The sequence below is a fragment of the Episyrphus balteatus genome, chromosome 2 (assembly GCF_945859705.1).
Source record: "Episyrphus balteatus chromosome 2, idEpiBalt1.1, whole genome shotgun sequence".
Lineage (NCBI taxonomy): Eukaryota > Metazoa > Arthropoda > Insecta > Diptera > Syrphidae > Episyrphus > Episyrphus balteatus.
The window spans coordinates 131330103-131343611 of NC_079135.1; the positions used below are offsets into that span (position 1 = coordinate 131330103).

Sequence of the window (13509 nt, forward strand, 5' to 3'; positions counted from 1 at the left end):
ATGTTGTTGTTGATGCAGCGCCTCATTACATTGAATATCGGACATGTTTTTTGATGGTGGCAAAGATATCGAAAACAGCCATAAAAATTATAATCTGATAAAAAAGAATTTTTTTATTTTTCAATTTTTTTCAAAAACTAGAAAGCATTAAAACATATGGACTTCAGTATTTAATAAGGAATCAATTGTGACACTTTATTTTATCAGCCATTTTTTGTATTGTAATCCACAATCTTGACAAAAATAGTATTTAATGTGGTTTTTTAAACTTTTATCCCCAATTTGATTGAAATAACCTAACTTTAAAATTAGAATAAAGTGTACAGTTCTAGCTTTTGAAAAAGGTATCATTCATATTTGTAAGTGTTGCCATTGTTTTTTAATATTTTTTTCATTATTTAAAGTCATTTTTTAGAAAATTGCCATTCCCGCCTAAATGGAGCCAGATAGACCACCGCTCCTATAGTAAAAAAATGATCGTATTTAACTCCTCTACAAACTACAGTTATCAAATCTCGGCGACCAAGATATAGTACCCTCCCCCATTTTTTATTCACTTGTTTTGGTACGATCTTTTTTAAAATTTTTTTTCTTTTATCAATTTAAGAAGAATTGAGCAATATAAAAGCACGGTTTTTATAGTAAATTTGATGAGGAATACGATAAAAATAATTTTAACCGTTATAAAAAAAACAGTAAAACATAGTTTTAAGGCTTTTTTGCCAGCATTTATCAGTAATTTCGACTTCTAACCCCTGGGAATCAGTCAAAAATATTTTTTTTTGAAAAAAGAAAAATTGAAGCAAGTAGACCTATTGAAACTCAATACTTTTTACTCAAACAGCTTTTCGATTAAAAAATTATTTAAGCTTTAAAAAAATTAAAAATTAAAAGAGCTTATTTTTTTATTAAAGGGGTGCGCGCAACCCCTAAACATCATCGAAAAATTCTGAAAAAATTAGGGTAGTATTATTTTGTGTCGAGAAAAAAAGTTATAATAATTAAAAAATGATTTTTTTGGTCCACCCTATTGAAGGTATTCAAATTTGAAGAAAAATTCAGATATTTGTACAGAAAATCAAAAAACTCGGAAGCATTATGCAACATTTTCAAACTTAAGAAACATGTCTAAGAAGATTAAAAAAAGTGCTATCTGACATACATCAATAATGTTGAGGAGTCAATTAAAACGAACACAAAGGTTTTCTGGTCGCTAAGCAAGAGTTTAAAATTATCGAATTCATTTCTAAAAGTAATGAAACTAGGAAATCGTTGCTCTAATTGCCCTAATTAAATCTGTTCCTTGTTTTCAGAATATTTTCAATCAGTTTATTCTGTGGATAATAATATAACTACTACTCACAATGAAGATGCCGATGACCAAGTGGACTAAACACTAAATATAAATAAATGCAAAATAAAAAAACATAGACCACAAACATTTATTTCTTTTCTTGGGCCTTATAACATGGCAGGGAACTATTTTTCTTGAATGAAAAAATAGGTAACTTGACTTTCTTAATTTTGAGAAAATAAAAAAAAAATCACCTAAAAATAACAACATAACCAATTATAAGTACCACAAAATTAATTTATCTGATTTAAGAATTTAGAATTTTGAAGGGATTATGGTCTTTCAGGATTTTGAATTTTAGGATTTCGTCCATCCCTCCTTCATACATATATACAAAATAATAGAGTTCACATAATATAGCATATTGTTAATTGTATTTTTATTTTTATTTTAAGGAATTTATTCTTATTCTTAACATGTATTTGACAACTGTTTTTAATGTCTGTAACTTTTGTTATCCTTAGATCATAGAGTATTATTTTATCACATTCTTTGTCTTCTCATTTTGAAACACAATTTAATGGTACTTTTCCGCTGGCTCCACAACAATATTATTAATAGATGATGTCTTCACTGTCTCGACAACAATACTCGAAGGAAATGCTTGCAATACAGTCTCTTTTGGCACAGATTTTTCTCGATTAAAAATAAGTTTCTCCAGGATTAAAATTGGTGACTCAAAAGCTAATGTAACATAAATGGCAACAAAAAGTGTTATTCCTAATGTACTCCAAAAAATAAGAAACTATAAAAAAATAAAAAAAATTGCAAATTGAATTTTGAATATTTTAAAGAAGTATTTTAATACAAACCTGATTATAAACAGAAAAGTATATTTCTGTGCGTGTCATTCCGAAATTCATTAACAATACAGTCATATGCATCATATACAACGCATACGAAAGACGTCCCAATGGCTGCCAAAATGGATGTGATAAAAATGTATCAACAAATCCACCATAACCATAATGACAAGCAAATGTTATCCAAGCATGTGCCACTGCCCACGAGCATCGTTTTAAACTCTCATACATAGCAGCTTCAAAAACTGTACCCGTACCATCATTGGCTTGTAGCGAGAAAATCGGTCCGAAAACTATGGCTGTGATTGTAAAGAAACTACCAATCCATCCAATAATTTGAACAGTCTTTAAAAGGAGAAGAGAAAATTATGTGATATAATATTTTAAAATGTTTTGAAAATGCCTCGAAAACTACTTACTTTTGATAATTTGAATTCTGATTGACGATTCTTGTGCATAAAATATCCAAAGGCAAATCCAACTAACCAAGGTGAGTACCTAGTGTGAGTTGGTATATACACTGTGTTCCATTCATGGTCATTAAATCTACAAAGAAATTAAATCGAAATTCTTCATCAAATCAGATAAAAAACAAAGGCAGTTTGCTGAAGGGATACAAAGAAGTTCTTCTCTTCTCTTCTATCAAAAATCTTAAATGTAAATTATTACTCACCCTAATACAAGACCAGTATACTGTTTTGAAAAAAATATTCCCATATTCCATCCAATCGATATCAGTCCCAAAACTAGTAGAACTGGTGCGAATTTTTTCCCCCATTTCCACATCGGAACTAAGATCAGTGGCGAGAGGGCATAAAGTTGAAAATCAATGGCCAAATACCAAGCTTCTTTATAACACTGCAAATGGATAAATAAAAAAAAGTGTTGTTAACAATATTTGCAAGTTCAATCAAAAATTCAACGATGAATTTCTTTCCACGTTTTTCTCCTTCTTTTCGTTCAAAAGTATAATTAAATTTTTCTTATTGGAACTTCATAATTTGAAGACCGAACGTTTCAAGTCGTTGCGTTCTTTTTCACTTGGAAGTGGTTGCATTTTAACCACATCGAAAAACAAAAGTGTTAAAAAGAAAGAACTTCGTTCTTGTTGATTCTCATAAAATCAAGTGACCTCACTTTCATATAAAATGCTTAAGTTTTAAGAATTAATAACACTGTCATAGTTCAAAAAACCGACAGAGGGCTCTTATGTCTACTAAAGATAATTCGAGTATGCTGAACACGATGGCGTTCTTAGTTTTTCTGGATTAGGTCAAATAAGAAAGATTTTTGCGTTTGAAATTTTGTTTGCACATGCCAAAACTGAGGGTATAAAACACCATATATTTTCCAATTTTTGATTTTTATCGATAAAAAAATGATGGAAAATCTATTTTTTTGGAAGTACACTAGCCCAAAAAATTAAGGGAACAAAAAAAAATCGTGATTTTTTTAGTGATTTTCGATAGGCTGTATCTCAGTAAAAAATGATCGCATCATGACAAAATAAAAAGCATATGAAAGCTCTATTCTTTTTATTTTAGGAATAAATGTTTAAATATTTTCTTTCTAACGGTAAAATAGCTAAATTATTGGAACTGTTCAAAAACCAAAATTTTCCAATTTTTTTTGTTTTTACTTTTCTCCTAAGAAAGTGGAAACATTTTTTCTGATAAAATGATTATTATTTTTAGAAAGGCTATTTATTTGGCTTTAATATTAATTTTGTTTCAAGCTTCTACGATTTTTTTTAGACTGCAATATCAGTCATCAAACCAAAAACCATACTTTTGACTTTGACTATCAATATCTCAACAACGGATCATTGTACAAAATATCAAGGACACATTTAAAAACTTCATTCAATTCTCTACAAAGAAATTAAGTTTGCTTTGTTAAACAAAATGGTTTCTTATTTTTGAGATTTATTTAGAAAAGCTATCAAAATAGGATTTTAAACGGTTTTTTAGAAAATGTACCGCTATTTTATTTCTATGGGTCATAACATTAAACTGAGGCTGAATTATTGAAGTTTAATATACCTGGAATTAGTATGCAAAGTTTCAGATTTATTCATCAAGCAGTTTTTCTGTTGTGAGGGTTTGAACTTTTGAGATGAAATAAAACACCATATTTTTGCAGGTCTAAATGACTTACTTCATGTTACTTTTTTATGAGCAAAATCAAATTCTTTTGAGTTTATTTGAACATTTTATTGATAAATATCGTTTTAATTTAAGATAAGCCAAGGAAAAACAAAAAATTTTCAATATTAGGAAAAGTATCCAAAAATGGTAGGTATAAAAAGCTTTTTTTTCAAAATTTATTTTTTTTTTTAACTTTTAATTTTTCCTTGGTTTATCTTACATTTAAACGATATTATCAATAAAATATTCAAAAAAAACTCAAAAGAATTTGATTTGATTTGATTATTTTATAAACTTAAAAATTAAAAAAAAAAAAAACAGTGTTTTACTGCTACTTTTTCACTCTTATGCTTAACCAATATTGTAGATAGGTAGGAACTGCCTATTCGTATTTGTAAACAAAGCCATATTCTATCCTGAAATACAACATCAAATCGTTGCCACCGAGTGCTGCATTTAAATTTAAGTAATACGAAAAATTGAAGAAAAATCTACGTTTTTTTGCCATAAAATAATGATTTAAAATGTCATTCGGCAGATTTTTTTTTTTTTTCAAATAATACTTGCGACAAAATAGATTTTCCATCATTTTTCATCGATAAAAAATCAAAAATTGGAAAATATATGGTGTTTTATACCCTCAGTTTTGGCATGTGCAAACAAAATTTCAAACGCAAAAATCTTTCTTATTTGACCTAATCCAGAAAAACTAAGAACGCCATCGTGTTCAGCATACTCGAATTATCTTTAGTAAATATGAGAGCCCTCTGTCGGAAAAAAAATTCCATTTTCGAACACAGTGTAATAATTGGTTTTTAGAAAATTGTCCAAACTTACATCTGATTTTTGTTCACTGTAATAATTTTGAATATACAACAGAACTGGCCACCAATTATAGCCATTGCATGTATTTTTAGCCATATATACATCCTTCATTGGTCCAGTGTAAAGTAAGTGTCTGATGCTATAAGTGATCAAAAGTCCAGCTGCTAGAATTGGTGTTAATCGAAAATAACGATGCACAATGTTCATTATAGGGTTAATTTTTCCATTTCTATAAGAAAAATAATGAAATTCTGATAGAAAATGTACAGAATTTGTACAACTTACGTTTTATCTAATTCTTTGAATCCAATCCAAGCCACCAATAAACCACCCATGAAAAAGAACGTATCCACTGATATGTTTGCATTGTAAAATGGCATATAAATCCAACTGTAGACCCACTAAAAGTATCCAAGATTATTGAAAAGTTTTTTTATTTAATTATTATAACTTACATCTTCTATGTCTAAATTATTTATAAATGGGCTTCCGAACATGTTTGTGTAGGTGTGATGGTTTATAATCCAGAATGTTGACAAAACACGAATTCCAATGAGACAATCAATACTGTTGCGGGATTTTTTGGTGCTGATTGCAAATAGTCTTTTACCGTTTGTTAAAATGGAAAAGGCTAATAGGACTGTGTTTGGTTTTTCTAGAAAAAAAAATAGGATAGGGTACATGTTAAAAAGAAATAGAAAACTTCGTTCTTGTTGATTCTCATGAATTAGTGTGACGTATTTTAATTATGAAATGATTAAATGATTAACGATACAGAGTTGTCTTTTTCAATGAGAAAGCTTATAAATTTGGTTAAACGATTTCGTATAGATGGCGCTGTATGCAATTTTTCAATAATCCGATCAATAAATTGCAATTTATAGTTAAAAAGTCCACAAAAATATTATTGAAACTCACTTTCATAGTAACTAACATAGAGATCATAGGCTGAACTTAAAATCATCAAAACTGTCAGGATCACAAATATGGATCTAAAAAAGTTTAAAAAAATAAGTGAAAATTTAATCGAAAAAAAAAATCTTTAAACTTACATTCCAGCAATGATATATCCTGAAAGTGGTGGTGTTTTTCCATCTGAGCAATGTCCAACAGTAATATTCGAAAGAGCTCCATCAAAACTGTTTTCAGTTGATTCAATGAATATTTTTGTTACTAATTCAGGACTACAAGTATTAGGAATGCAGATTCCAATATTTATTGTATTAGTATTATATTTTAATGGATGTTCCTCCTTGGTAGGTAATGTAGCAAAGCAGTATTGTTGCTTTATAACACCACCAAGTTCATTGAAATTTAAAGACAATTTGACACATTGGTCATAGTTGCCTAAATCATATTCATTTCCAGATGAAATACCTGCTGGCATGTTACCCCATGCGTCGAAAACTGTAAATTTAATGTGAAAATTAATGTTATTTGGAATTAGGAAAAAAGAGCTCGATTTCTTAGGATAAAACTGTTCAATAACTTAAAATGGACTTCTTCAAAAAAAAATATTCTCATTCAAAATTGTTATTCATCATCGAGGCCTTTGAAATAGTTATTGCTATTATTTTTTATACATACTTCTAGTACTTTTTTTACTTTCAAAAACTAATACAAAATCAGTTTTGTTAATATTTTAAACAAAAAAAAGATGGGCTATAACCAACATATTTAAGGTTTTCATACCATACCCCAGCCCGAATTATAACCAACTTCACTTTGAACAGAATTTCACAACAACTCGAAATCTACTACAATTTCAATTTCACAATAATTGTACATTTCGCAAATCACCATGAAGGCGTTTTACCGGTTAATTTTAGTTCAGGAATTCTAAATAAATTTGTTCATCTATTACAAATCAAGAATTTCAAATAACAAAGGATTTTTATTTATTTCATTTAAGGAAATCACACTTACAAGGAGCAACTTCTTGACTAGGATAACGTTTAATAATTTCACGTAAACTAAACAAACACTTTTGGGAATCATATTGTCCGTAATCGGCAACATCGGACTCATACACTTTATTCGGATTTTGTTGGATTTCTCTCAGAAATACTTGACTAAGGACATCACTTGACACAGAGACGTTATTGAAAATCGTTAACGAATTTATTTCGTTTAAAGTTAAAGTTAAAACTAAAAATATTGGGAAATACATTTTTTCATCTATGTATGATGTCTTTCTATCAAAGGTTTAAATTTATATAGTTTATTTAGTTTCATTTCATTCCTTTTTATAGCTGGTTAGGGTTCTCATTGACATGAGAAGGAGCAAATAAATACAAGGTACCTACAATATAAGATAAAAAAAAATTAAATGACATAGAATAAGTAAGATCAATAGATTAGATATGATTAGAATATTCATGAGTAGCACTATACGATTGCTTATAAAGAAAGATTTTTTTTTATTTTCAAATTAGCTGGTCCGTCAGACGTCGCGTGTCTTCCTGCATTGATAAAATAATTGGCATGACCACTAAACGTATTGTTATCTTATCTTAGCATATGAGACTCCATTCCTAAACTTCTCCAGCCAATCAATTCACTCAAAAAGCTACTTTAGCTACACAGACATATTATTTCCGGTTAGATTTGAAAGTGTTATTATCGGAGCAAATGAAATAGAAATTTCTTATCAAAAGAATTATAAATAATTCTTTTTTTTAATAAATCTAAGGCACTTCCGTTTTTTGATAATTTCAAGGCATAGGGTTGCCACGCTTTAAAGTTCATTTTTTTTTAATTTTTTCGACATCGCCACCCTGTTTATTAGGTACCTAAGTCTTAGAGTTGTAAAAAAATATTATGTCAGAGAAAATTGAATTTAAAAATTTGAATATTCAGGATTTTTAGAAATTTAAAATTTTAGTAGAGTAAACTGAGTTGAATTTAGAAAAAGGTTCAAAAAGCTATTTCATTAACAAAAAGTGGTAGTTAAAAGATTGATACAAGAATCGATAGATATTTTTAATATACAAACAAAAAATGAAAAAAATCTGCAACTCGAGATATGGATGTTTAAAAGTGAAAACCATGAAATTCGATGTTTGAGAAATAATTCACCAAAAATCAGCACAAAAAGTGTTGGAAATAATGTTTATATTAATTCAATGTTAAAATAAAAATAATTTTTTATTATTTTTTTTTTCTTCGTTTATGTTTATGTTATTTAGAGAGCAAAAAAAAATCACATACAGTCCGTAACACATGGATAGCCTCACTCATAGTACTTTTAAAAATCATTTCTTTTTTGTAAAGATAAGTCCGCGGCCTTAGCCACCTTCATCTACACACTATGTCATTAAAGAAGCTCCGCATACTGACGTACAATGTCAATTCATTGTACAGCCTGGAGAAGAGGACATCATTCAACTTTTTCTTGAAGAACAACAGCCCAGACATCGCCCTCATCAGCGAGACCAACGTGACACGGAAAAATAACATTGACATCGTTGGATTTAACACCTTCCGACAGGACAAAGCCGAGAACCGAAGAGGGACTGCAATTTTTGTAAAGAAAAATATAAGCACCAGTGAAACCATCATCAAAGGACTCTCGACCAGTGAAGCTACTGCCGTAATCTTAAACCTAGGAAGAGATGAGACACTCACCATAATAAGCGTGTACTTCAAATGCAATTCCACGGCCAAAAACATCCAGAGCGACTTACAGACCCTCAACGGCACACTCTCGAGAAGCACTTATGGACTCATCGGCGGTGATTTCAATGCTAGACATCACCTTTGGATGGATACAACAATCAACACTGAAGGGAAGGCAATATCCGACTGGTTGGATTTAAACAGTGCCCAACACTCGTTAGTTGTAATTTCTCAACCGAAACCAACCTACCCAAGAACACCTTCAACATTGGACTTCTTCTTAGTAACATCAAATTTTGTGCATATTCATCCTGATTTCTGCAACTTTATCTGTTCAACAGTATCCAGCGACTCGGACCATGAAGCAGTTCAGCTCAGTATTAAGCTTCATCAGCCCATCAACTTAGTGACACAACCAGCGGAACACTTCATCAACTATAGGAGATTGGATATAGACAGGCTGCAGAGAGAGGTTGAACAATCCATCACTTTCCCACCACACAACAGAAATCTCCAGAATGTTGAAATTGATGCTGCTATTGATTCTCTGGAAACGGCAATCACAAGTGCACTGGACAATCAAAAACAGCCGAAGACATCAAAGGACCGCTACCAACATCTTCCAGTACACGTGCAAAATTTATACGCACACAGACAGCGGTTAAGAAAATGCCTCCAAAGGATCCACAAGCGGGACTTAAACACATCAAATGCCAACTACCGGACAGTGTGGAGTGAGCTGCAGTGCACCAACATCATGCTCCGTAACGCCATTCAACACTTCAACAACACACAGTTCCAGAAGAGACTGCAGTCAATAAAGCCCGGACCTGATGCCTTCAAGAATATCAACCGAATTGTTGGACAGAAGTCACCAATGCCGGAAGTTATTAACACCAACAATGGAGAAGCAACAACATCTCAGGAAAAAGCAGAAGCATTTGCAGCCCACTTCGAAGGTAACTTCACACCGAACCCTTCCGCAGACCCAGTCTTCTTACAGGAAATGGAAGCATCCATCCGAAGGACCTTAGTACCTAACATCGATGTAGCAACATTCAGCAACACCAATCCCGCAAGTGATCCAGTTGACAGCCCAAACCTGAGCACCCCAGAAGAGATTGCCGAAATAATAAGCCTATCCAAACCTAAGAAATCAGCCGGACCGGATGGCATTTCCAACTTCGTCATTAAGAGGCTCCCGCAGACAATATTAATCTTCTTAACCATTATCCTCAACAACTGCATCAACAACAGCTACTTCCCGCAGAAATGGAAAACTGCAAGAATCGTGGCAATTCCTAAGAAAGGAACTTCTTCGTACAAGTGGAGGATAGAAAATCAGCAAAGAAGTGCATTAGAGCTGGAGTTGCCCAAGGATCAAAACTTGGTCCCTTCCTCTATAGTATCCTGACGTCAGACCAGCCGCTTGCAAGTGAGTGCGAGAACCTGCTTTACGCTGACGATTCGCTCACATACTACAAGTCCGTCTCGCCAACGATAGCTGCCAGGAAAGTTGAAGCTCACATTCGAAAACTGTATGAGTTCTACAGTAAATGGGGTATCCGGATCAACTCATCCAAATCGGAATTACTGTGCTTTAGACGAACAGGAGGACGAAGCATTCGGTCAGCTGCAAACTGTAGGAGCATCACACTTACACTACCTGATGGTACTAAATTGGCAGCCAAACGCAACGCGAAGTATTTAGGGATCAACTTTAACGAGCTCCTGAGGTTCAACCTTCACTCTAGGTCTGTCCTGAAAAAAGCCAACTACGCCTTCCATCGCCTTCACCCCCTGATGAAGAGAAGAAACGGATTAAGCCAACCAACGAAACTCCTGATCTACAAGCAGCTTCTACGACCTGTCATCGCCTATAGCTTTCCGGTATGGTATACCATTTCCAAGACAGCCATGAAGGAACTTCAAATTTTTGAGAGGAAAATCCTGAGGATCTGCACCGGACTTTACTTCGACCGACAGCGACAAAAATACTACAGCAACGAGCGACTTTACGAGGAAGCAAACATCATGACGTTGGAAAAGTATCTGCTGCAATCTGCAAAGAAACTTGTCGGAAGCATCGCCAACCACCCCAATCAGCTGATGAGAAGCATGAGAACCCAACAACGACATCCCGAACCCAGATACCTTAGTGCTTTGGATATTCTGGATGAACACATAATCCCAACCGACAACGAGGAAGTAGTTTACTTTTACGCCGATACGCAATCGGCCTACTACCGCGGCTAAATGCCATACCACCCAACCCACCATTATCAATACCACAACTGGACAACCGGGACGGAACACCCCGAGGATAACCTAGTCAGCAGACTTGTAAAATTAAGCCTATTCATGTACTATATTTATATATATTTTATCTTTTATCCATTGTATAAGGTTAGGCCCCATATGTGCCAACAAATTTTATATCAACCAATGTATCTTATTAGAAATAAGTTAAGCTTAAGTCAATTGTATATAGTATGTTCAATAAAACAACAACAACAACCTTCTTTTTTGTACTTTTTCGATGCGAACATATTAGGTGTGTTTTTTATTACAACCGGTCTTAACTGGACAAAAAAAAACGCAGTCTGGGCTAAGCAATTTACATGTTAAATACAACAACACCTTAGCCCCTTGGGCTTAGCTGTTTAGCCCGGAGATTTCTCTGGTTTAAGAGTTTTAAATCTGTGCTACCAAACTAATTTTTTCATAAATTGTTTAGAATTTGTTTCCAAACGTGAATTCTGACGTTTGAAAGGACAAAATGTATTAAACTAGTTTTGTAAGCATACATTTTTGTATCTCTTTGTAAAAAATACATGAAAAATACAAGAAAAGGACGAAAGCGAAAAATATGACACCTCTAAATTTTTGTTGTGTCTGCTGTTTTCGAAACATTCAATATAGAGTGCTGCCAAGATTTCAGGTTAAGCCCCGAGGCGTTTTTTTTTTGTCCAGTTAAGACCGGTGGTAATAAAAAACACACCTATTGTAATTTTTATTGAGCAGCATGTAGCGACTACTAAGTCAGGAATGAAGACAAGTTCAAATTGATTTCTTGAAGTTAACGGTGTTTTTTTTAGAACTATTTGTTGAATGTCAATAGACCTTTTTTTTGTAACATCAGGAACGCCTCTTTCCATTTATTTTAGTTAAATTGAAAGTTATTTAATAACTTTTTTAAGAAAAACTATTTTTTTATTATTTTACGAAGTTAAACAAATATTTCAAAGCTTCTAGCGCCCCCTATTTGTCAGAAGAACGACTATTTAAAAAATAATCAAAAAATTTCAACAGATCTGATGAAACGTTAATAGGCCAGTCATTATATACATTTGGAAATGCAAAATGACCGAGAAAGCTAAATTTTGGATATGTTGTAGAGGATGCTTAAAAAAGCTTAACTTGAAGTTTTCGACCAAGATTTACTATGAGCTTTTTCCGCCATTTTGAAAAAAAGGATAAAATTGGTTTTTTGACAATAACTCGGCTATCTGACGAGATGCGAAAATTTTACAACAAACTTTTTTGTAGCTTTTAACGAGTTCTACAATTCATGCATACACATTTTTTGTGTATCATGAACCGTTTTCGAGATATCGATTAAAAAAGTCAAAAATTTAGGACATGCAATTTGTTTTTTGACATAATCTATTTTTGGGTGATGAATGTCGAAAAAATTATTAACATAAAAATTGTAGCCCACATTCAGACCTACTATGTTGTATTTTTATATTTTTTTTTGGACAAAAATTACGACTTCCAGCCGGCCGCAAAGTCGTTTAGTCCGCTCCCACCGCCAAGCAAGCCGCCCGTTCGGTTGTAAAAAAAACAATCATTCATGTTTTTTTTAATGTTTATATCATTATATCAGTAACACATACATACAAATGTATGTATTTATTTAATAAATAATGAGAAGAAGATGGTAATGGTTTTTTTGTTACCCCAATTTTATTAACCCAAATTTTGTAAATACAGTATACCGGCTTTTTGTGCATTTTGTAATTTGCTTCAATCTCAATATTATTTAGTTCATCAAAATTGCAATTAGATCAGTGCCAATAATTTTTGAAAATAAAAAAATTATTAGCAGCATATGGGTGGTTGGAAAATTTAGGATAAATGGTATATGAAAGCGGAAAAATAAATTGCCCACAAACTAATTGGTGGAAAAGGGTGGGTGGGCGAAAAAGTGTTGGTGTCGAAAATCTTGGTTTTTTACGATTTCTGTCAAAAGTAGACCTCCTATCAACAAAAGTTAAATGCAAACGTTGTGGGTAATAAAAGTGTCATAACTTTTATATAATCTCAAAAATATTGAAAAAATGCAAAAAATACGATTTTTTTATTTTTTATTTTTATCTTTTACCAAAATGGTTTGATTTTAACAAATCTTGGTTAAAAATTACTTTGTTATGTTTTCTATGTATTTTAAATGTATTTTGAGCAAAAAGTTAATTTTTTGATTTTTGACGAATCGATATCTCGAAAACGGTTCATGATACACAAAAAATGTGTATACATGAATTGTAGAACTCGTTAAAAGCTACAAAAAAGCTCCTTGTAAAATTTTCGCATCTCGTCAGATAGCCGAGTTATTGTCAAAAAACCAATTTTATCCTTTTTTTCAAAATGGCGGAAAAAGCTCATAGGAAATCTTGGTCGAAAACTTCAAGTTAAGCTTTTTTAAGCATCCTCTACAACATATCCAAAATTTAGCTTTCTCGGTCATTTTGCATTTCTA

General features: G+C 32.1%; 1 protein-coding gene across 1 annotated transcript; it reads right to left on the bottom strand.

Annotated features, from left to right (window-relative positions):
* Window positions 1-1718: 1718 nt before the first annotated feature.
* Window positions 1719-7352, bottom strand: LOC129909774 (nose resistant to fluoxetine protein 6-like). The gene is made up of 10 exons (XM_055986843.1): window positions 7056-7352; window positions 6182-6536; window positions 6048-6121; window positions 5585-5784; window positions 5415-5530; window positions 5142-5358; window positions 2831-3015; window positions 2577-2703; window positions 2167-2502; window positions 1719-2099 (listed from the first exon to the last, which is right to left on the bottom strand). The coding sequence occupies exons 1-10, from the start codon at window positions 7297-7299 to the stop codon at window positions 1872-1874; spliced, it is 2082 nt and encodes a 693-aa protein (XP_055842818.1). The 5' UTR covers window positions 7300-7352; the 3' UTR covers window positions 1719-1871.
* Between the last annotated feature and the right edge of the window lie 6157 nt (window positions 7353-13509).